The sequence below is a fragment of the Brassica napus genome, chromosome A7 (genome assembly GCF_020379485.1).
Source record: "Brassica napus cultivar Da-Ae chromosome A7, Da-Ae, whole genome shotgun sequence".
NCBI lineage: Eukaryota > Viridiplantae > Streptophyta > Magnoliopsida > Brassicales > Brassicaceae > Brassica > Brassica napus.
This window is the reverse complement of record NC_063440.1, coordinates 11,878,222-11,900,367: the sequence shown is the minus strand read 5'-3', so window position 1 is coordinate 11,900,367 and position 22,146 is coordinate 11,878,222. Positions and strand designations below refer to the sequence as shown.

Below are 22,146 nucleotides of genomic sequence, written 5' to 3'. Positions count from 1 at the left end.
TGAAGTAATAATCTCTTTTTTTCTTTCAATGAGAGCCAGTTTAGATAGCCAAGCATAGAGAGTTACATATTCATACAAATATCACACACAATTAGCATATGGATCTTAGCTTGTAAACTGATCATGCATGTGGTTTCATTCTAGTCAACCAGAGATTTCTCCTCTGCCAAATCTTCAATCTGTGAACCGGCCTTGTACTGGTAGCTTCGAGCACAGTACCAGAAGTAGACAAGGTTAACAACACCCAAACCAGCAATCATATAGTAGAAGTAATCCAGCCTCCCCTTATTAAGGTCATTGTCCAGCCAGGCCGGCTTGTCTTTTCCACCTGAGAACTTATGCACCGTCGTCACCAGCAGACTAGTTAAGTAGTGAGATGCGGCAAAGGAGAGTGGAAACAGCGAGTTCGCAAGGCTTCTCATGTGTTCAGGGAACTGACTGTTGAAGAACTCGATCTGTCCAATGTAGTTGAACGACTCGGAGAGTCCCATCAGAACCAGCTGCCACGCCAACCAAAACACCGACATCTGCGTCATTTTCAAGGCCTGTGTCCGCCTCACTCTTTCCACTATCGCCGCAGTGAACATGGACACGATGCCGAAGACGATCCCTATCCCCATCCGCTGCAGAAGCGTGACCCTGAACTTGCGAATTCGCCAAAGGGAAGGGACTATGACGCGGTCGTAGATAGGCAACCAAATGCCTATTGTAATGAAAGAGATGACGGACACGGAACCTGCCGGGATCTCGAAGTGAGGACCCATGTGTCGATCCATTTTCATAGCTTGAGGGACGATGAAAGTTACTTGTGTGGACATTGTAACAACGGAGATTATTCCAGCAGACCAAACCGGAATGATTCTGATCAAACACTTGACCTCTTCAACTTCTTGAACGCTACATAGCCTCCACTTATTCACCGGAACTCCAGCGGTTGTGAGATCACCCTCTGTGATCACCGCCGCTTTGTCTAGGAACCTAAACGGAAGCCAATACATTTTAGCTTAAATAATATTATATGCTTTTAGAAAAAAAATCAAACGTTAACAGAAAAGTATATGAGTAGATACTTGTATTGGTTGGTGAGTGGTAACTTGGATAACACTCCAGGTTTAAGTGGTGGGTCATAATACTCCACCGTTCCATCATCCTCCACTGGAAGCTTGAGGTTCCGTTTCTTATGAGCCGCTAAAATGACTCGAGCAATACTAGAGAATGCACTCCCTTCCGGTTTGACATACACGTAAAATCGCGTACCAACAAAGAACAAAACGATCGAGCAAGCCATTAAACCGGTCGGAATGCTAAACCCAACGGTCCAGCTGATGTTGTCCTGTATGTACACAATGACGGTATGCGAAACGATGAGAACGATGGAGAAAGTTAAGTAGTACCAATTGAAGTAACTGGCCATTCCTTTGAGGCCTTTCTCGGTTCGTTGGTCAAATTGGTCCACTCCGAAAGGGATGCTACAAGGTCGTATTCCACCGCTGCCGATGGAGAGGAAGCTGAGACCAAGGAACAATACTCCGAGCTGGAGTTTGTTTGGACGGTCGCAACTATCTGGACGGTGGATGTTGCATTCTGGTGGGTGGAGTTGATGCAGCCAGGCAGTGAGTGTCACTGTCATTAGTCCCTGTTTGGATTTATTTATAAACTTGATTGATTTCTTATGTTATTGAAAATATATTGATCAAAATTGAATTCATTACACTTTTTAAGAAAAACATTAGAATTATTTGTCACAATTTCATTGAGTCACGGAAGTTCATTAATAGTAAACGATGTGTAAAGCCATTAAAATTAGGTAACTTCTAAAGTTGGAAAAGTTTGAAGAAAACTACATGGCATATAATGCATGCACTTTTTGTCTAATGTCAAGCTTAGTGATATTGATGGACCGTCTGATTTTTTCTGAAATTATGAATAAAAACTAAAGTTCAAACATCCAGCTTGTGAAAAGCTCACACATGCAATCTTATCATTTTAATGCAAGTATAATTGGGAAAATCTCAAAACATAATATAAACTAATCTACGAACAAACCTGTACCAAAATTAACCAAAGCAACTAGACTGTCATCAGTCATCACTTGTTATTGTAACCCAACTGTTCATTTTAAGTTGCAATGTTATTGTAGAAGAAAGAATAGATGATAGAGGGAGAAAACGTACGAGAAGGGAGAAAAAGGAGGCGTAAGCGATGGTCTTGAAGCGGCCAGCGTAGGCGTCAGAGATTATTGCACCGAGGAGTGGAGCCAAATTGCTGAGACCTAACCACAAGTTGAAAACGTTGGAAGCGTCCACTAGCTTCATGTGGAACACATTGGTTAAATACGCCATGAAATTCGCCGATAACCCAATCGTTCCCATCCTCTCCAGCGTCTCATTTCCTTTACATTATATCACCATGATAATATACTTTATGAACCAATACTTTCGTTTACTTAAGTTGGAGTGGCCGTTAAGTACAATTAATTTATATATATAACTCATGATCTGTCTGAAAAGCTTAACTGTATTTCATGCGTCTTATCAAAAGGTTTACGCCATAACAACATGAAACGGTCGACCATATTATTTATTTATTTATTTATTTAATTTGGGTCATTTCTCCTGGTACTATTTTCTTTGATTACTGTATTGCATGACTCGTAAAAGTGGTTAGTGTGTTCATGATATTATCATGGTGCACAAAATATTAAGAAGAAAAAGTGATGATAAAGTATATATACGTATTTTTAATGAGATTAAATTGATAGAATTTTAGTAAGAATTATTTTCCTCATTATGTGTTTGACTGTTTGTTTATTTGTTAAAAATAATAATAATTTCTTATATACCAATCCAAAAAAAAATCATCATATTGAGTTAGTCTCTCTAAAACAAAAGAAAGATTTTAGTTGAAGACAGAAATTCTCTATGACTACCAATTAAAAGGGATCAAAGCTGCGTGCTTAACCAGTCGATCCACCATAATTTATACTGTGGATGACGAAGTTCGTATCCATTTACTAGTTTACCATGTTGAGATTTATACAAAGAAAAACCTTGAAAAACTAAATATTGGAAGAAACGAGAAAAGAACATACCAAGGATGAACGAGATGGATATCCAGCCTCCACGTTTTCTCTCCGGTGAGTTATTAGGATTCTTAGCATTCTCAAGAACTTCCATCTCGGGTGATGACCACAATGAACTCAAGAAAGCTACGACCTCAAAAGACGAAGAAGACTGTCTTTTACCGTATGACCGATCTCTAAAATTTAGAGTAAACAGAATACATTGAATTTGATTTTGTTTTATGGGTAGAATAGCATTAGAAGGAATGCATTCTGACTAAGCCACGACTCAATAATTGGAAGATGAAATGAAGCTGAGGAGGATTTCTTATGTATAGATACATAAGTTGTGTGAGAGAGAAGAAAGTTATTTCTTTCTTTCTAATGCTTTTAACAATTTTAACAAATTTGACTGCCTATGGGAACAATGCATGATGGTGTGTGTAGTATAATAAGTGTCTATATCTCGTTTTATAGTAATTTAAAGTATACAATATTAGTTTACTTCAAATGCAAAACTTCTTTAGAATAGTGAGTTCTGGATAATTATTAATTTAATACATTTCCAAGTATGTTGTTTCTTTATTTATTTATTTGCATATTTATAAAATATTGCCCAAAATCCCTTATACAATATATTAAAAGAAAATCATTGTAATAAATGCATTCACACTATAATAGATGTGTGGCAACCTCACAACGATTTGATAATAAGAATGCTAACGCGTTCATACTATGTATTTGTATTTTTTTAATATAAAACTCACATACATTGTTCCAATAAAAATCTGAATTTTTTTGGTTCAAATAAAAATAGATAACGAATCAAAAGCCAAAATATATATATATATATATATTATTTTTATTGTTTACGGATAAAGTTGAGCAAAATATTCATAAATTTTGATTCGATTCGTTATTCGTTTTTGATTTGAACCAAAAAATTTGGATATCCATAACTCTATGAAACAAATCAAATACTAAAATACAATATCAAAAAAGAAGCAAATCACAAATACCAATATTTTTAGAAACATATATCTAATTTGGTATGTTATATGCATATATATATATATATATATGTAAATAATTATATATATATATATATATATATATATATGTTATGTATATTATACTTTATATCAGTTTTACAATATATTTATGAATTAAATTTATTATATTAGGCATTAGAATTTAAAAAGGTAAATAATGTTTTATTTTTGTAATAAAATATTATTATTTAAATTTTAAATTATTTTTAAAATTTTATTTTATTTACGGATCAAATCGGATATTCTTTAAAATTCTAAAACATTTCAGATATCCGAGTCACCGAATATCTAGGTGGCTAAAGATTGAATCGACACGAATGCTTCCAAATACCCATATATTCGATATGTGCCCACCCTTATTTACATATACAATTTTATTTTCTTTATATGTAAAAAATGACTAATGTCAAGGCCTTTTTCTATTATAAATTAATTTTAATTTTATCTTTCATGTATTATTTTGAACAAAAATGTCATTTAGTATTAATTAACAATATCTTTATATATTTGTCAACTATTTTTATATACTTTTTACATACATATACATGTGCACCTTGATATGAGCACCTTGTAACTAAGGGCATCATTAACCTCAGTCTCTTAGCCGGGGTTCTTAATTCATGATTTGACACTTTTTTGTTTATTTTTTTTTACACTTTTCGGCTAAGAGACGGCTCTTATATCTCTTATTTAAAAGACATTTCTTAACTTTTCTTAGTTAAAATATAAGAAAATCTAAGAACCATCTCTTAGTAGAAGCTAATAACCTCAGTTAAGAAACTAAGGTTAAAGATGGTCTAAGTATTCACCACAACTGAAGTATCTAATTTTTTATCTAATTTTTTTGAAAGTTGAATATTTTTTCTTAATGCTTCTTTCACTACCGACCAAATTGTAGTGAAATGATTTATCTTAATAATTTTTTTTTCTTTTTCTTAAACTATTATCTGTTTCGAAACTATAGTACGAAACTATTGGTTCGACATGACGACTATCTAAAATTCATAAGCATGAAAAATAAACAAATAATATTAATCTTTCGTTTTTATCGGAAAAAACCAAAAAATAAAACATTTTAACCGAATAAACTAAAATGAATATTAATTTAAAATAATAGTTATATTTTAGAAGATTAAAAACAAAAAAAAAAACTTAAAACCGGACCAATATCTAAATTAAACAGATTTAATGTCTTTTTTATCAAAAATAACGAAACTAATAATCATATCTCATGCAAGGCGCGGGTTATTACCTAATGAATTATTAAAACATATCCACTGAATGATATTTTTTAGTTTTCTTATTCATTCTTCCAACAATGTTTCTCAAATATGAAACTTTATTTCCTTGACTCTTAATTCATAAAAATATCAATAATACACTAATTCAGATGATTTTATAATTGTTTTAGAGAAAGCTTGTAGAAAGCAATACGATTTCGTGTGAAGAAGTCTAAAACAATCTTAACATGAATATCTATATTACAAATTCGTATTTGAGTTTTCAAAACCCTATTATAAGAAGGGAAAATTGCCAAAAGAGAACAAAAAAATCAGGTTGTTGTCCATTTAGTATAAAACCAATTTTGTCTAGTTTTTCTCCTTTTTACCCTTTGTATTTCTGAAAACTAATGAAATAAATAATTTTATGAATCAAAAAAATTATTAAAAATATAAACAATTAATAAAACATCCATATACACAAGCTGGTAATTTTCTTTTGTTCAAAAACTTGGTAAATAAGATTTTTAAAATACGTTCTACTAAAAGTAGAATGCGTCTTCTATGAAAAATGGTATAGTAGAAAACGATTTCTAAAATAAACACGTTCATCTACTTCTTTTAGAACGCTCATTTTACTATTTACTAAATTTCTAAAAAAGAGGAATGCACATTCTACTAATCGTAAAGGTATCCACTTTCCTTCCGAATGCATCTTCTACTTTTATAAAGTATTCTAAATTTCGGGGAATGTGTTTTCTACAATGTAATCTTACGTCTACTCAAAGTAGAAAGTGTATTCAGAATTTTTATCATTCTTCTAAACTTTTAGAAGTCGCCTTCTACGGATAAGAATACTTCTAAACTTTTATATGTTTCGAATAGTTAATCGCAATGGAATTACAATAAGACGCACTAGCTTAAGACATGCGTCTTGCGCGGGATAAAATTATATATAAATTATATTTAAGTATTATATATTTTTTACATATCATAAAATAATAAATATATATCGAACAATTAAAAAAATTTATTAACTATTACGTATATAATTAAATTGGTGCGAACACAGAAATAAATTTTATGAATCCAAATAAACACTTTTTCTATTATATATGGTATATAATTAAGCTTAAATGATATTAACATAGATATATAGTAAATTTTTAATATTGATATTTGTTAAATAATTTTTTATACTCATATTTTTTTTGATCATTTGTATTTTTTATAACAAAAACTTTAGTTCACTGATAACAATTTTTTTTTGTGAAATGTATATTAGTTTTAATAATTTATAGTTTTGAAAAAAAAATCAATGCAAAGTTTAAAATGTAAATATTAAGTTTTGAATATTTTTGTCAAAGCTTTTATAAAAGAAGTCAAAGAAAATTTTGAAAATAAAATATTTATGTATTTATATGGTATATAATTTATTTTAAACGATATAATATATATATATATATATATATATATATATATATATATATATATATTAAATGAGAATTCCTACTTATAAAATTTTGTAATAATTTTTATCTTGTCATAATAGAAATTTTAAACCATGAATCAAAAAATTCCAATGTGAGATTTTTAACAGCTTTAGTCATGTATAGTCATTTTTTAAAATATAAAATATAAAATATAAAATATACGGAAAATTTTAAATTTTTATTATATTTTTAATGAGTTTGTTTAATTTATTTTAATAAGTTAAAGTCTAAAAAATGATGGAGGATTGAGTAATTTTTATCAAATTTTTGTTATTCAAAATCATTAATTGTCATATATACTTTAGTCACATTAGGCAATTCCGTAATTTTTATTAAAGGAAACAATAAAGAATATTAATAATTAATTTATGGTTAGTTTAATAAAAAAATTATTCTATATTTAGATGGACCAACATATTTTTCTAAGGATTCTTAAAATTATTTTGGTGATGACATGTGCTTTCAAACAAATGTCGTAATGCTTCTTTTTTAATATATAACTAGGTGGACCGCCCGCACGAATGTGCAGGCATTAACATTAATATTAAATTGATAATTACATATTTACAACTATATAATACTTATGTTACATGTATGTAGTTAATATAAAAGATTCGATGTTACATATTGATATTTATACTATGTTCATATGAACAAAGAATACATTAGAACGTTTAGATTAAAAAATTTAGTGCTTCGTATAAACAATATGAGTTATGGAAAATACAAAGTACCTTAAGTCCATAAAGTAGAAACCAGACCTTAAGACCAAGGCTTCGAGTTCTGTCCAGATTAAGGTAAAACCCACACATCATATAAGATCATATTTCCCATGTCTTGAGCGCTAGATCATCATGAAGAGTGCTCTCGATTTTCTTAGCACCAACATCTTTCCAGTCTATTGAAAGCACTATCCTAATAGATTCCACCTGTTGATTGTGCAAAACTGCAAAAGAGTCAATCAAAATGCCAAAAACATTGTAATCTCCATGAGAGAAGAAAGACTAAATAGGAATATAGATAGATAGATACTCACAAATGATTTGCTCTAGCACTCTTCATATCCTTATAAGAATTCAAATATATATCACGGAAGAACTTGTTCAACGCAGCGTCTCCTTCAAGCTTATCATCCTTCTATTCTTCTTCACTTCAGCTTCAAGGTTGTCATAGTCCTTACCTTTCTTGGAAGAAGGATAAGCCGGTCTCATTGAAACCTCTGCACCATTAGACAAATAAATAATATAAATTTTAAAATGTCAAGAGTTCGTGATTCAAACTTCTCATCAGGTGAAACTAAATAATAAGAAAATAGAAAGTAGAAAACCTGTTTAAGAAATTCCGGCCAGGCAAAAACTGCTGGTTGTTTGTCATGTTCAAGAGAGGCCCATGTGATAATCTCTGCTTTTAAAAGACCTTTCTTAATTTTGATTGATATTACTTCATATTTGCAATTCACTACTGCTATCTGAATACACACCGCAAGGAAAAAAAAGGTCAATACAATGTGTACAACTCAGAACATAGCATTGTTTGAGTTTAAAAGGACTGCTTGGTACTATCTAATAAAACGTATCATTTATATCTGATAAAGCGTATCCCTTAGATACATAACTCTTTGAACTGCTTATAGGTTAAGCATGATTATTCTGTTAGTTCAAAAAGTTAGAGTTCAAAAGGTTTAAAAGGAGTGCTTGGTACTATCTAATAAAATGTATCTTTTAGATGTCAATTATCCAATTAGATCTATAAACCAATTACCTTTCCCCACAATCTCGGTTTGAGATGATACGATTTCTCTCTTGGAACATCAGTCACAATACTCACATGCAAAATCACTAACATAATTGACACAATTTACATAGAAGTGTTTATCATGGAGGTGTGTTCTGAGAATGCATTATGCTTCAAACGATCACATTTAACACTAATCTTAAAACATCAGAAAAATATAATTGAGAAAAAACAAATATTTCACGCATAACCCCAATAACAAAATCAGCCATGAAATATAAAAGAGATTTGAATTACATGACATTTATTGTCATTGGTTTCATTGTAACAACAAAGATGATTTACGGTTTCCTTCTCTAAGCCTTGAGTCAGAAAAGAGGTAATTCTAACAAAAATATTTAAAGATGTAAACAATCCTCAAAAGATAACAAATTATATAATTGATAGGACAACATCAATGAGTTTCAAAGTTTTTAAAAAGCTCTGAGATTACTTTTGGCTCTCAGACGTACCTGAAGAGGATCACGCACAATGAATAAAATTGCACTTGATTAGCATACACATCTTATATTATATTCTTGCTAAGTGATTTAACTTTATAAAAAAAAAGAATTACCTTTTTCGAAAAGGATGATCAGTTCCTGGATAAACAGAGTCGTCTTTTTTTGTTAGTTGAATCACTACTGATGCAAAACTATAGATAGAGATACAACAAGGAGAGGAAGAGAACAAAAAAAACAGAGAAGAAGAATCCCCCATAAAATTACCAGTAATGGTGTTTCCGTCTATGAGTTATTTATTGATTATCATACACCTACGCAAGATCACAAAAGTAAAATTTAAATTAGAACGTTCAAAAACATATGAAAACTTGAAGATAGATTCATGAAACTAATGGGGGTGGCGTGATATTTATATAGAAAATTAGTTTAAGTTTCTAAATGACCTAGTTTTCAAGAGAAGCTATGAGATAGAATATACTCTAATAAATTTTAATTCAGCTATGAGATAGAATATCTTCTAATAAATTTTTATAGATATTCTGGTTATAATATATACGTAATTTTGGTAACTCAAATCTTGCTATATATATTTAAATATTAAATGCATGATATTAGGAAATAAGATATCTTGTCAGTTGATTGCAACTGGTTTTTTATAAAACAAATCTCACTATAAAGATTTAATTAATAGATAATAAGGAAAGAATAAGGAATTTTAACGTTAAAACCTCTCAACTAAATTTGTTTTGGGTAAAAACCCCCAAACTAAGTATTTAACGAAAAACCCTCTGAACTAACTTTATTTATTGAATTAAACTCTAACAGGTAATAATTATCATTAAACTATCAGTAAATCTTTAGTTTAGGAGTTTCTACACTAAGTAAACATAGTTGAGGAATTTTACCATTAAAAATGAAAAAATTCAAAATATTGTAATAGGAGGATAAATTTTCAAAATACATTTTATAAATTAATGTATAAGCTTCTATAAATGACTTAGAACCTCTTATAATAATTTAAAACATCTAATAAGCCAATATAAATAATTTTATAAATGTATTTATAATTTTATAAATGATTAATAAAGCATACATTGAATTATTAGACATTAATAGTTATTATGATACTTTATATACAAATATAATTCTTTCTATACGAATATAAAATCTTTATATCAATTCAAATAAACATTTTTGTTTATTATTTTATGTAATTTATAAATATATAAAAAATGATCGAATTTTTACTCTTTCATAGTTTCAACAATTAGTTACCATAAATAATTATTTCTAATATTATGTAGATTATTTTGAAAGTGGTAATTGAATTATCCTTTCCTTTGAAGAGTTCATTTATGATCAACACGTAATAAAAAATCACTTATGTGACTTTTAAATCAATACTAGATTTTGACCCGTGCAACCGCACGGGTGTTTGTTTTAATTTTTTTTATAAATAAATTATTGTTTTAGAACATAAGTAGTATATATTTTTAATGTTAATCATATACTTAAATATTTATATAACTATTTCAAATACAATAATTTTATAATTTACATGTTATAATTAATAATTGTTTAAACCTTATGTATTTGCCACTTTTTATTATATATTTATCTTATTGTATTTGCATTTAGTTATTAAGCAAATTAATATATTCATGAGAAAATATATTTAAAAAATATTTTGTATTTAATTTAGGATAAATTTTGACCCGTATTTCAAAACTGGATTTCTTTTTACCAATATTTTTATGCTTATTCATTTTAGATAATTTATTATTGTATATATAAAAGTGTAAGACATGTTAATTTTTAGACATGTATTATATAGTTTGTTAATTCTAAGCCGTTCTATCATCATATTATATTTTAAATAAATAGTTTATATTTATGAAAATAAAATTTATAAATTTATCAATTGAATATAATTTATCATATTTATTTTAGTATAATAATTATATTTTAACAAGATCATGACTATAAAAGTAGATAAAATATGATATAATTTATTTATTTTCATTTTTAAACGATAACTTAAAATACATTAAGTTATTGTTTAAATATTTTTACACAGATTTATTAGAATTTTTAAAATATAATATATAAATATATATTATATTTAAAATGAAAATATATTATGATTAAAGTAGTTACAAAGATTTTATATTATTAACTTTATAGAAATACATGTTAATTTTTATACATGTATTATATAGTTTGATAATGTTAACCCATCTTACCAACATATTAGATTTTATTTTTGAACATAAATATTTTATAATTACGAAAATAAAATATATAAATATATAAATTTAATACAATTTTATTATATTTAGCTCAATATAATAATTTTATTTAGCTCAATATAATAATTTTATTAATATGATTGATTATGATTATATAATAAATAAAATATTATAGATTTTTTTATTTTTAATTTTATATAACTTAATATATTAATGTATAATAATATTTTAAACTAATTTCGAAATTATTGAAAATATTTAAATATAATTTCGAAAATGAAGATCTTGTAAAAATCTTTTCAAACAGATTTGTTAGACTTTTAAAATAAATATATTTATATTCAAAATGAAAAGATATCAAAAGATATTATGATTAAAATAGTTTAAAAATTCAATTTATTATTAGTCTGAATTAAAATGTAATATGAATTTCTATGAATAGGTCCATTAGGTCCATTTTTTAAAAAATCACACATGAATCAAGGTTGTGACTTCTGTTTTAATATATAAGATATAGTAGAATTTATATTTTTATAAATAATTTATAAAATCAATATTAATAGACATGTTTGGATTTTGTAATATTTAAAATAGTTATTATCTAATTATATTCGAATACAATTCATCAAGTAGAGTATAAAACTATTATAATTATCTTATATAAAAATTCGTTCATTATATTTTATAGTTTATAAATATTAAAAGTAATAAATAAAACATTATTAATCTTTCTATAATTTCGAGAATTAGTTGCCATAAATTGCTATTTGTAATATTCTTTAGATTGTATGGCAAGTGATGTTAAATATTTTTAAACTTACCTTAAATTTTTAGATCTAATTTAAATAAAAAAAAAAGTTAAAAACAATCGACGAATCAAATTATAATAATTTTTTGAAACTTCACCTATGAACGACACGTCATCAGAAATCATTAAAGTGACTTCTCATTTAATATATAGGGGGATGAATATGACTAAGGATGTTAAAATAGACTCAACCTAATAACAGCATAACCATGTATCAAAATCTTTAGTTTTAAATCATGACTTTTGAAATAAAGTTAAAATAGTTGAACATAATTAGTCCATCATAGGGTTAAGTTTAAGCCTGAGATTCATAAGGTTAAGTTTTACCCCATTTATTTGCTTCGCACAATTTTAATATAATATTTAAATATGTTTAAAATTTATTCGATTATACACATTAGGGTTTAGATCTAAGATTATTAGTTTTTATTCTATATGTTTTAGTGATACAGGAGAAATAAAGGATAAGTGTGAACTGTGAAGGATGAGAGGAGGGAAGAGTTTGTTTGGAGGTTTGTTACAACGGCTTCACGCGCTTCGCGAGTCGACAGGTGTTGTTATCTGAGTGGCTGAGTTCATCTTACGGTTAGGATATAAAACAGAGTTGTGTGCTCTGATTCGATTCATTCAGAAATCATCTTGTAAACTTTCTTAAGCTTTGGAATTCTAATAAAAGTTCTTTGTTTGTTCTTTGAGGATTTAGATCTTTCTCTTTTTAGATCTATTACTAAAGAGCTACGATTTGGTGTTTCAAGAACACTAGGTCGATCATAAAGGAGTAACATCCTTTATCAGTGGTATTAGTGGTAACATAGGTTATGTTCTATCAGAGAAGGAGATGGTAGGAATGAGAGTGGAATTGAAGGCATTTTGACCAGTTTGGAGAAACAGAGGAATTTGAGTTTAGGGATTAGCTTAAGGGAGAAAGGAAAAAGCAATGGTTCCATGTATGATATGTCCCCAAATGGTTCAGTACCTTGGTCTTCGGTGATTGTGGTATGTTTCTGGTCGCTGTAAACAAATTATTCATGATGAATAAAACTGTTCACTACCTTTTCTTTCAAAAGAGGATTTCAAGAAGTTGACGGTAGAAGAAGTTCAGGTGAATATGCACAAAGTATGTATCAAGAAGCAAAATTCTTTTCAGGAACGCGAGGCTTAATTGATTTGTATAGCTGCTGAAATTTCTTCCAGTGGGTTTGTTGGTGTGAAGAAGCCTACCTGACCGTGTTCACCTCATCCCCCCAGGCCGGTCTATGGCATAAGCGGGTGAAGCCGTGGCTTAAGGCAGAAAATTTTACAAGGGCATATGTTTTTGTTGTCAATGGGATATATTTTAGTTTTTTTTTTTTGCTTTTTACGAATAATTAAGGTTTGTAAGGTTTTCTTAGCTAAAATAATACTTGTGGGAATAATTAATCAGAATAACATTTGTCAGATCCTTTAGCAATATTTATAAACTTGTATTAACAAATATATTTGTTAATTTCTATTTTTGATTACAACTAAAATCCTAATTAAAAGTTAGCTACTAAATAGTTTTTCGTGTTGTCTCTTTCTTTTCTGACATTTTCCCAATTTATTTTCTATTGCTTCAATTCTTAGATCATAATCTTCGTATTGACGAGAGGTACGTGACTAATTTATTAATTTCTAAATTTTTATAAAAACTTAAAAATTGTGATGAGAGCAGTATCATGTGTTGACATTATTAGGAGTCGTTACGAGTTTGTTCTTCTTTTATGTTCACCAATCTTAATGATAGTCAGTTGAGACTATTATTTTCGAAAAACTTGACTACATAAGTTTAAGTAGTGATTTGAAGGAAAAGAAGCAAAAAGATCGATATTTCGTTAATAAGTATTTTCTATTCTATCCTTTTTTTTCCTTACAAACCTTTTGTGAAACTTGATTGTTTAATGGAATTTTATTTATTTTTATTACTGTTGTTATATGATTTTGGATTATATATAAACTATGTGATTTTCCTATGTTCATGCAAGGATATAAATATATACAAAATAATTAATAATTAATTAATTTTTAAGATATATATATATATATATATATATATATATATATATATATCTATCGTTATAAAAATTAGTAGTTATTTTATTTTATTTAGAAATTTTATCTTATTTGAAAACATACATTTATATATATATCATATGTAAATAGTGTTTAAATAATATATTTATTTTAGTTATATATGCAATCTAGGTTTAAAATTTTCATTGATTTACTTATTTATTTTTGGGGTTTACTGAGTTGAATTTTTACTACAACTATTTTAATTTTAAATAGCTAAAATCATATTAAATGTTATTAAAATTTTATTTTTTTTATTTTAGATTTGTAAATATATCTTTGTAATTTTTGTCATTTATTATGTATCCTTTTGATAAAATATTAAAAATAAATTAAAATTATATTATTTTAGAAAATATATTTTTTGAATCTATTGACAAACATAATTTATTAATTCTTATTAGTTATTTAGTTTAGTGTTAGTTGTAACATTAAGAAGATATTAAATTATCAATATATAAAGCAGATGGTTGATTTTGTTTCCACTTTTAATCTTTTGATCTAAACATATATATAGAAAATATTTTTGGTTGTTTTATTTTATTATAAGGTAAAATATTTTAAAAATTATCTTGTTTAAAAAATATATTCTTTATTAGTTATTAAATAAAATATCGAAATTATAGATATATATATATATACATATATATATACATATATATATATATATATAATTTCCATATTTTAGTAGTTTAAGAAAACATTATGATTAAAAAAAGGAAATTAAAAGCAAAAAATTATGAAACAAAAAGGAAAATAAAATAAAAAAATTATAATAATGGCATTATGCATAATATTTTCAATTCATTAAGAATATTTTTGTAATTAACTACTCTAAAATTAACATGGAAACTACACATAGGAAACTGACTTCTCAAATAATATTATAGAGATATAAATGCATATTTTTTTGAAATGACTTAGGAAATTATAATACGTTAGACCGGCACTGCATCCCCATGTCTGAACTTTTTCATTTTCTGCAAGACATATTCAAAGGTGGTTTGTTTATATTGAGAGAAGAAGTCTGAAGAGAATGAGATAACAGAATTGTCCACCTCCCCTTTTACCTGTCACGGCAAAAGAAACCTCTCCTGCTGCAATGTGCTTGCAGTTGTTGCTTGTTTATTAAGGGTGTTACCAAGCTTGAAAACTTTGCCATTAACTGTTCAACAAGTTCATTAACAGAGGAATGAGTTCAATTAGCTAACAGAAGGTAATTGATGCATCTATCTACACAGAAATTACCGGTTAAGTAAATAAAGCATGACTCCATCATAAAGCAATTTGTATGAAAGAAAGAGATGAAGGAAGACACTGAATCACTGTCCATTAACCGGTGCGCATACCAATCTTGAGTCCTTTCTAATTATAATCCACTGCAAATAAGCAAGAGTTCGGATCATTTGATAGATTACATTCTTAAATGGTACAAAACTTTTTGACTTTTTGTAGAGTTTCTAGATAGAGAAAGAACCAAGGTTTACTGTGAAAGCTCAAAAAGGAAAAAAAAAAAGACTTCGCTAAATTCGTACATATATAACATACACATCTTTGCAAAAATAAAATGGAAAAGAATCAGAGTTCTTTCACAGAGAAGAAAAAAAGTTACTATCTTTTCTAGTAAGTGTTAAAGAATATCGTCGTAGGCTACAATATCTCTGTCTTTAACCTCCCTTCTCGTTGCCGGAGATTGACTTCTCGGGTTGACAATAGTCGACGCTAGCCTATTCCTTCTCCCATGTTTTCTTAATGACATCTCAGCTCGCACAAGCTTCGACGACAACCACGGCGACGTCTTCTCCTTTTCTTCCCCCACCTTCACACCTTCCTTCCACGTCATCACTGAATCCGTCGCCCAAGCCACCTCCAACTGCAAACACTAAATCTTATAAAACCCTAATTTCGCAACGAGCTTTGGGCGTTAAAGGTGTTTTTACCTTTTTGGAATCGATGGAGATACCGAACGAAGGCTCGTGACTACCGGCGATGGCGGCTTCTGCTGACTCGGCGTTGCGATACGAGACGGATCCGACTCCGTCTTCGTCGATTCGGATCCTGGAGATTGATCCGTAGATCTCGAATCGAGATTTCAGCTCCAGGACTGAGCAGTTGGCGGGAAGTCCGGTGACGAGCAGAGCCGGTGGCGGCGGAGGTTTTGCGGTCGGCTTGTCGATGATTTCATTGGTTTCTAATGACGGAGGAGGTGCCCAAGGTCGCCGGCGTTTCGAGATTCGCGCCGGTGTGTGGCGGTATGTGTAGGGGTTTTCTCTCTTGCGGCTCATCTTCGCTTTTACTCGATTGGTCCTCGAAAATTTGTTTCTTTTCTTTTCTTTTTAAGAGAAATAATAAACATATTGGGCTTACCGTATATGGGCTTAACATCGGCTCAAATGCTATATATAGTACTTTTAACTTTATCTGAAGTCTTCTCTGTCAGTGTGTCACCATGTGTGAGAGTTTGAGCCAGACAAGATATATCGCTGGACCCTGTATCTCGTGTCACGTGTTATAATGCGGGGCATGAGTACTTTACTAGGATGCAGAGAAAATCTATGAGCTGTGTACTTCATAAACAAATTCAAGTTTTCTCATTTTTTCCTTTTAATCAATTGAGCCAAGTTGGTTTAGTGACATCGATGGGCCTTAAGTTTCATCTAGCCGGTAAGATATATGATAGGCTTACTGGAGTGATTTCATTTTAGTTTTGTAATTATTGAAAGATTAATATGAAAGTGAAACCATGTTTAAAGCAATTGTTTAGAGAAACTAACTGACGAGTCAGAAATTCAGGGACATCAATGTGGCACATTGGGCTTGATAACTTTGGTTACTTGAAAGAATTAATAAGTATACAGCCCATTGTGATTCTTTCGTTTTCGTATGAATGTATCTTTAAAAAGTTAATTATTGCATTTCACTGGATAGCACCAAAACCTTGTTATCTATTAGTGTATCATAAATCAATGAATATGCGTATATCTGCTGAACTGTAAACAAGGGAAAGAAAAATGGGATTTCTTACATTCATACTAGCTAGTTGTCTATTAAATTCTTAATAATTGCTGTTTTTTTTTCATAACTGCTGAATTAGTCTTTAGGTAGTTGAGGATAAAGATCTACAATTGAATACAACAAGTAATGATATACTGATTATATTCGAAAAAACGTAGCATCAGGCCATCAACAAATTAACAGCATAGTGTCACGTTTCGTACACTTTTAAATTCTAAGTTGCAAAAGCTTCTTCTTCTTTCTTTTTTTGTCAACTTTCTCCTCCGGTAAGATATAGTATGTGAATACACTTATTATAGTTGGAGACAAGTGTTTCAAGAATGACTTTAATATGCATGGTAATAAATTTACAATAATGTCAAAGAATTTTTTTTTATTATATCACAAAATGATCCACATAAAGTCAAAGAAAATATCTTCAGTTTTAGAGAAACTGCCAATTTTATTTCTTTTTATCTAGTAAAAATAAAAAAAATATTTTTATACTATATAATATCTCTTTGTATTTGTGATACATAATGTCTATCAGTCTAAATATTTAAAATAAAAAATTGAAATCATTTACAAATTAAATAAGAGTAACACGCTCATTATTTGGCTACATTGCAAGGTCAACACTATCAAGAAATTGAGTAACATGGTAAGGAATCGCTAGCTCTTCACACCGATGACACGTTTTAGATTTGTATCATTTCTTGCTGTGAAGAGATTTATACCATTTGGTTAATTTGGATTTCCCCTTTTCTGTAACCCATCCAGTGGAAGGATTTGATTCGCCACTTTTCATTGGTCCAAATCTTTTTAGATTTGGTTTGCATCCTTATCTAACAAAAATCAAACGTACAGCTAAACTACCTTTAAAACAAACTAGATCCACCACTGTGCTACTCGTCTAGATTCAAACAACAGACTGTAAAAATATGAAACATTAAAGCATTTGTAACTAACTACATTAAAAATCACCAACAAATACATAAACTATTTGAATCTAAATTTGTTAAAAGTAACATCATATTTTCTTTGACTTATTCATCAATTGTGTAAATTAAAGTAAGACTAATAATTTGAAAATTACGTATATAACATACTAATACTATATTTTATAGTATTTATTTGAATAAAAAATATCATCTCAAATTTTACAGTAGTTTTGAAATTACTGTGATTTAAAAAATTTCTAATTATTTTTATATCTTGGCCTGAAGTATTATCTAAGTGGGTTTATCAATTTATTAATCAACTAATGTATAAATTGTGTAGACATTCATGTGGTTCAATTGTGTAGACATCAAAAAAAAATTGTGTAGACATTATCTTATTCATCACACAACGTTGTGATTTTTATTTTCATTTTCCAGAACAGTCTATTCTTTATTAGCCGTTGAAGGAAACATATATAGTAGGATTCATTTAGATGTTAAAAATCTACTATTCATAAATAACTAACAGTCCAAGTATTATCAACGACTTTATTCCAAGTCAACATGCATACATACTTAATTTTTGCACCAGATGGCTTACCGTCATGAAATCATGGATCTTATCATCTAAGCCCCTAAAGTCTAGTTAGGGAAAGAAAAGGGAGCAAAAAAAAAATATTTATATATACATATATATATATATTTTTTTTTTCCAAAAGCGTAAAAATTTGCAATATATAAGAAGGCTTCAAGACCCTATAGTTCTTCATTCCTACTTATAATATATCGCTCAAGTATACAAAACACGAAAAGAAAGCATACTGTAATATCCTTCACCTCTTCTAACTTTTACTCATAAATCAAAGATCTCCTTTGTTTCTTCTCCTCAAAGTATGGGAGAGATCGAGAAAATGGTGGGTTCTTCTAGCACTTATTAATACTTTTCTCTCTATAAATTAATTTTGTAATGCTCAGTTAATGAAATAATACATAGTTTTTGTTTTGGCGATGTTCATTTTTAAAGCTTTTTTTTTTCATTTCTAAAGCTTACTTCATTCTGTGTGGCTATTTTTAAATATAGGAAGTTGAAATGCAAGGAGAAGACTCCAAATGGGAAGGCTATGCCGACTGGAGGAATAAAGCCGCCGTGAAAGGTCGTCATGGCGGCATGCTCGCTGCTTCCTTCGTCTTGGGTTAGTCTCAACATTACAAGTTTACCCCCTTCCCTCTCGTTTTCCATAAAAATATCTTGTCCAATCGATCTTTGTGGGAATCACGTGACTAACTTATTTGCTTGCTTTTTAATTTATTTTTCTTTGTGCGTGTATTGTAAAGCGGTGGAAGTACTGGAGAATCTAGCGTTTTTAGCGAACGCAAGCAACTTGGTTACATATTTGACGGAGTTCATGCACTTTTCGCTGTCGAGAGCAGCGAGTGAAGTGAGCGCCTTCATGGGAACGGCCTTCCTACTCGCTCTCCTCGGTGGCTTTTTCTCTGACGCCTTCCTCTCCACTTTCATCGTCTTCATCATCTCCGCCTTCATTGAGTTTATGGTACTAAGACTCCATAAATTATTCCTTTTCTTCATCAATATTCATTATAACTAGTCCTTAGAATTAGTCAACCACCAAGCTATATAACCCGTTCACACTATCTCCATGCATATAGTTTAATGTGCATGTGTGTACCTTAAAAAGATCCATTCCAAAATCGGTTATGTTGACTGAAAAAAGTTCACCACCTTTGATGCAAAACCCGAGGGACAAAGCGTGCATGCTTTGCGATAAGATGTTACGGCATCGAATCTCTCCGTAGTGTTTGATTAGTGGTCCCCACTATCCATGCTGTGGAACCCTATCTCTAGGTGGGGTCGGATTCGTACTTGCGTGTGCATGTCAACTGTCGTTGTGTTTATCTGCTTTATGATCCACTTACAATCAACACTTGAGAGGGGATATTTATGACATTCACACTTTATAGTCTCTGATTCTCTGTCATGAGCTGTCGAAAGTCAAAAGATACAAACAAGTGCATTGATGTTAGTGATAATAGTGACAAATCCATTTCATAATCATAATTTGGTTGGTACATAAAAATATATATGTGAAACCTTGATTTTTATTTCGTTTAGTATTTTATGTAGTAAATTGTCTTTCTACTTTTAGAATTAACTTTCACCGCAATAAAGTGATCATATTCACATCCTTATGATATTTAAATGGGATTTGATTGGGATATACGTACACGTACAGGGACTAATCCTTCTCACAATCCAAGCCCGTCGTCCGTCCTTAATGCCGCCGCCATGCAAGAGCTCCCCGGCGTCACCATGCGAACCCGTCCATGGTTCGAAGGCGGCGCTTCTATTTGTGGGACTGTATCTAGCGGCTCTAGGTATCGGAGGCATAAAAGGGTCGTTGCCTTCACACGGAGCAGAGCAATTCGATGAGAGTGACCCTAAAGGTCGTAAACAACGATCTACATTTTTCAACTACTTTGTTTTCTGTCTCTCATGTGGTGCACTCGTGGCCGTGACGTTCGTTGTGTGGCTCGAGGACAATGTAGGCTGGGAATGGGGATTTGGTGTCTCCACTATCTCCATCTTTCTCTCCATTCTCGTCTTTCTCTCCGGTTCGAGGTTTTATAAGAACAGGATCCCTCGGGGAAGTCCTCTCACCACAATCTTGAAGGTAACTTGAAAAAATAAGTTACAAAAATAAATGTTTTTTTGTAACTTGAAAAATAACTTAGAAAAAATAAGTTCCAAAAAAAAAATAACTTGAAAAATAAGTCACAGAAAACAACAGAAAAATATACATTTTTGATGATTGTCATGAATAAGTTTTGTTTCTTAACGTGTCTCTACGCACAGGTTCTTGTCGCAGCTTCTGTAATGGGCTGCTCGAGTAAATCTTCGAGTAATGCTGTTGAGAACTTCTCTATGACCCCATCTAATCACTTGGTAGGAGAAGATCAATCAGAAGGAGCAAAGAGGGATTCCCAGTCACTAACAAATAGCTTGAGATGTCTAAACCGAGCGGTAGAGGGGAAAACGGTCCATAGATTGCTAGAATGCACGGTCCAACAAGTGGAAGACGTCAAGATTGTGCTCAAAATGCTTCCTATATTCGGCTGCACCATAATGCTCAATTGCTGCTTAGCTCAGCTCTCTACTTTCTCTGTCCGCCAAGCTGCCTCGATGAACAGAAAGATTGGAAACCTAGTGGTTCCCGCAGCTTCTTTACCAGTTTTTCCGGTGGTTTTCATGTTGATTCTTGCTCCAGTATATGACCATCTGATTATCCCATTTGCTAGAAGAGTTACAAAATCAGAAATGGGTGTTAGTCATTTGCAAAGGATCGGTGTAGGGTTAGTCCTTTCGATATTAGCAATGGCGGTGGCCGCTCTAGTAGAGTTAAAAAGGAAGAGAGTAGCCTCAGAAGCTGGATTGCTTGACTCAAAACAAGCCTTACCAATTAGTTTCCTGTGGATCGCGCTTCAGTATCTGTTTCTAGGATCAGCTGATCTATTCACACTAGCCGGATTGCTAGAGTTTTTCTTCACGGAAGCACCTTCTTCTATGAGATCATTGGCCACATCGCTCTCATGGGCTTCTTTGGCAATGGGGTTCTATCTAAACTCGGCGATGGTGGTGATTGTCAACAAGATGACTGGGAGTGGAGGAAGAACTCCTTGGCTTGGTGAAAAACTTGGAATTAACCGTTACAGACTAGACTTGTTCTATTGGCTCTTGTGTATTCTGAGTGTGGTTAACTTCTTACACTATTTATTCTGGGCGATGCGTTACAAGTACATATCAACTGGTGCTAGGAGGTGATTGATATATAGATACTTTTTAATCTTACAATACTGTGAAGAGTGTTCATGTTCTCTGAGTGGGCCAAGATTTTGGAATCACCCACTAGTGTAACTTGATTTAATCTATACTATTAAAGCAGGATCCTATTGTCATAATTACCTTAGCCTGCCCTTTCATTCA

At 30.4% G+C, this 22,146-nt stretch overlaps 3 protein-coding genes across 3 annotated transcripts; 1 reads left to right on the top strand and 2 right to left on the bottom strand.

Annotated features, from left to right (window-relative positions):
• On the bottom strand, positions 1 to 3,556 carry LOC106437029 (protein NRT1/ PTR FAMILY 2.12). The gene is made up of 4 exons (XM_048736719.1): positions 3,092 to 3,556; positions 2,175 to 2,392; positions 1,071 to 1,636; positions 1 to 978 (listed from the first exon to the last, which is right to left on the bottom strand). The coding sequence occupies exons 1-4, from the start codon at positions 3,174 to 3,176 to the stop codon at positions 141 to 143; spliced, it is 1,707 nt and encodes a 568-aa protein (XP_048592676.1). The 5' UTR covers positions 3,177 to 3,556; the 3' UTR covers positions 1 to 140.
• Positions 3,557 to 15,715: 12,159 nt separating this feature from the next.
• BNAA07G09210D (uncharacterized protein At1g27050) lies at positions 15,716 to 16,531 on the bottom strand. The gene is made up of 2 exons (XM_013874221.3): positions 16,152 to 16,531; positions 15,716 to 16,084 (listed from the first exon to the last, which is right to left on the bottom strand). Exons 1-2 carry the CDS (start codon positions 16,494 to 16,496, stop codon positions 15,842 to 15,844), a joined length of 588 nt encoding a protein of 195 aa, XP_013729675.2. The 5' UTR covers positions 16,497 to 16,531; the 3' UTR covers positions 15,716 to 15,841.
• Positions 16,532 to 18,923: 2,392 nt separating this feature from the next.
• Positions 18,924 to 22,146, top strand: LOC106433393 (protein NRT1/ PTR FAMILY 4.5). Its single transcript, XM_013874224.3, has 5 exons — positions 18,924 to 19,060; positions 19,228 to 19,339; positions 19,482 to 19,699; positions 20,399 to 20,836; positions 21,019 to 22,146. The coding sequence occupies exons 1-5, from the start codon at positions 19,040 to 19,042 to the stop codon at positions 21,982 to 21,984; spliced, it is 1,755 nt and encodes a 584-aa protein (XP_013729678.2). The 5' UTR covers positions 18,924 to 19,039; the 3' UTR covers positions 21,985 to 22,146.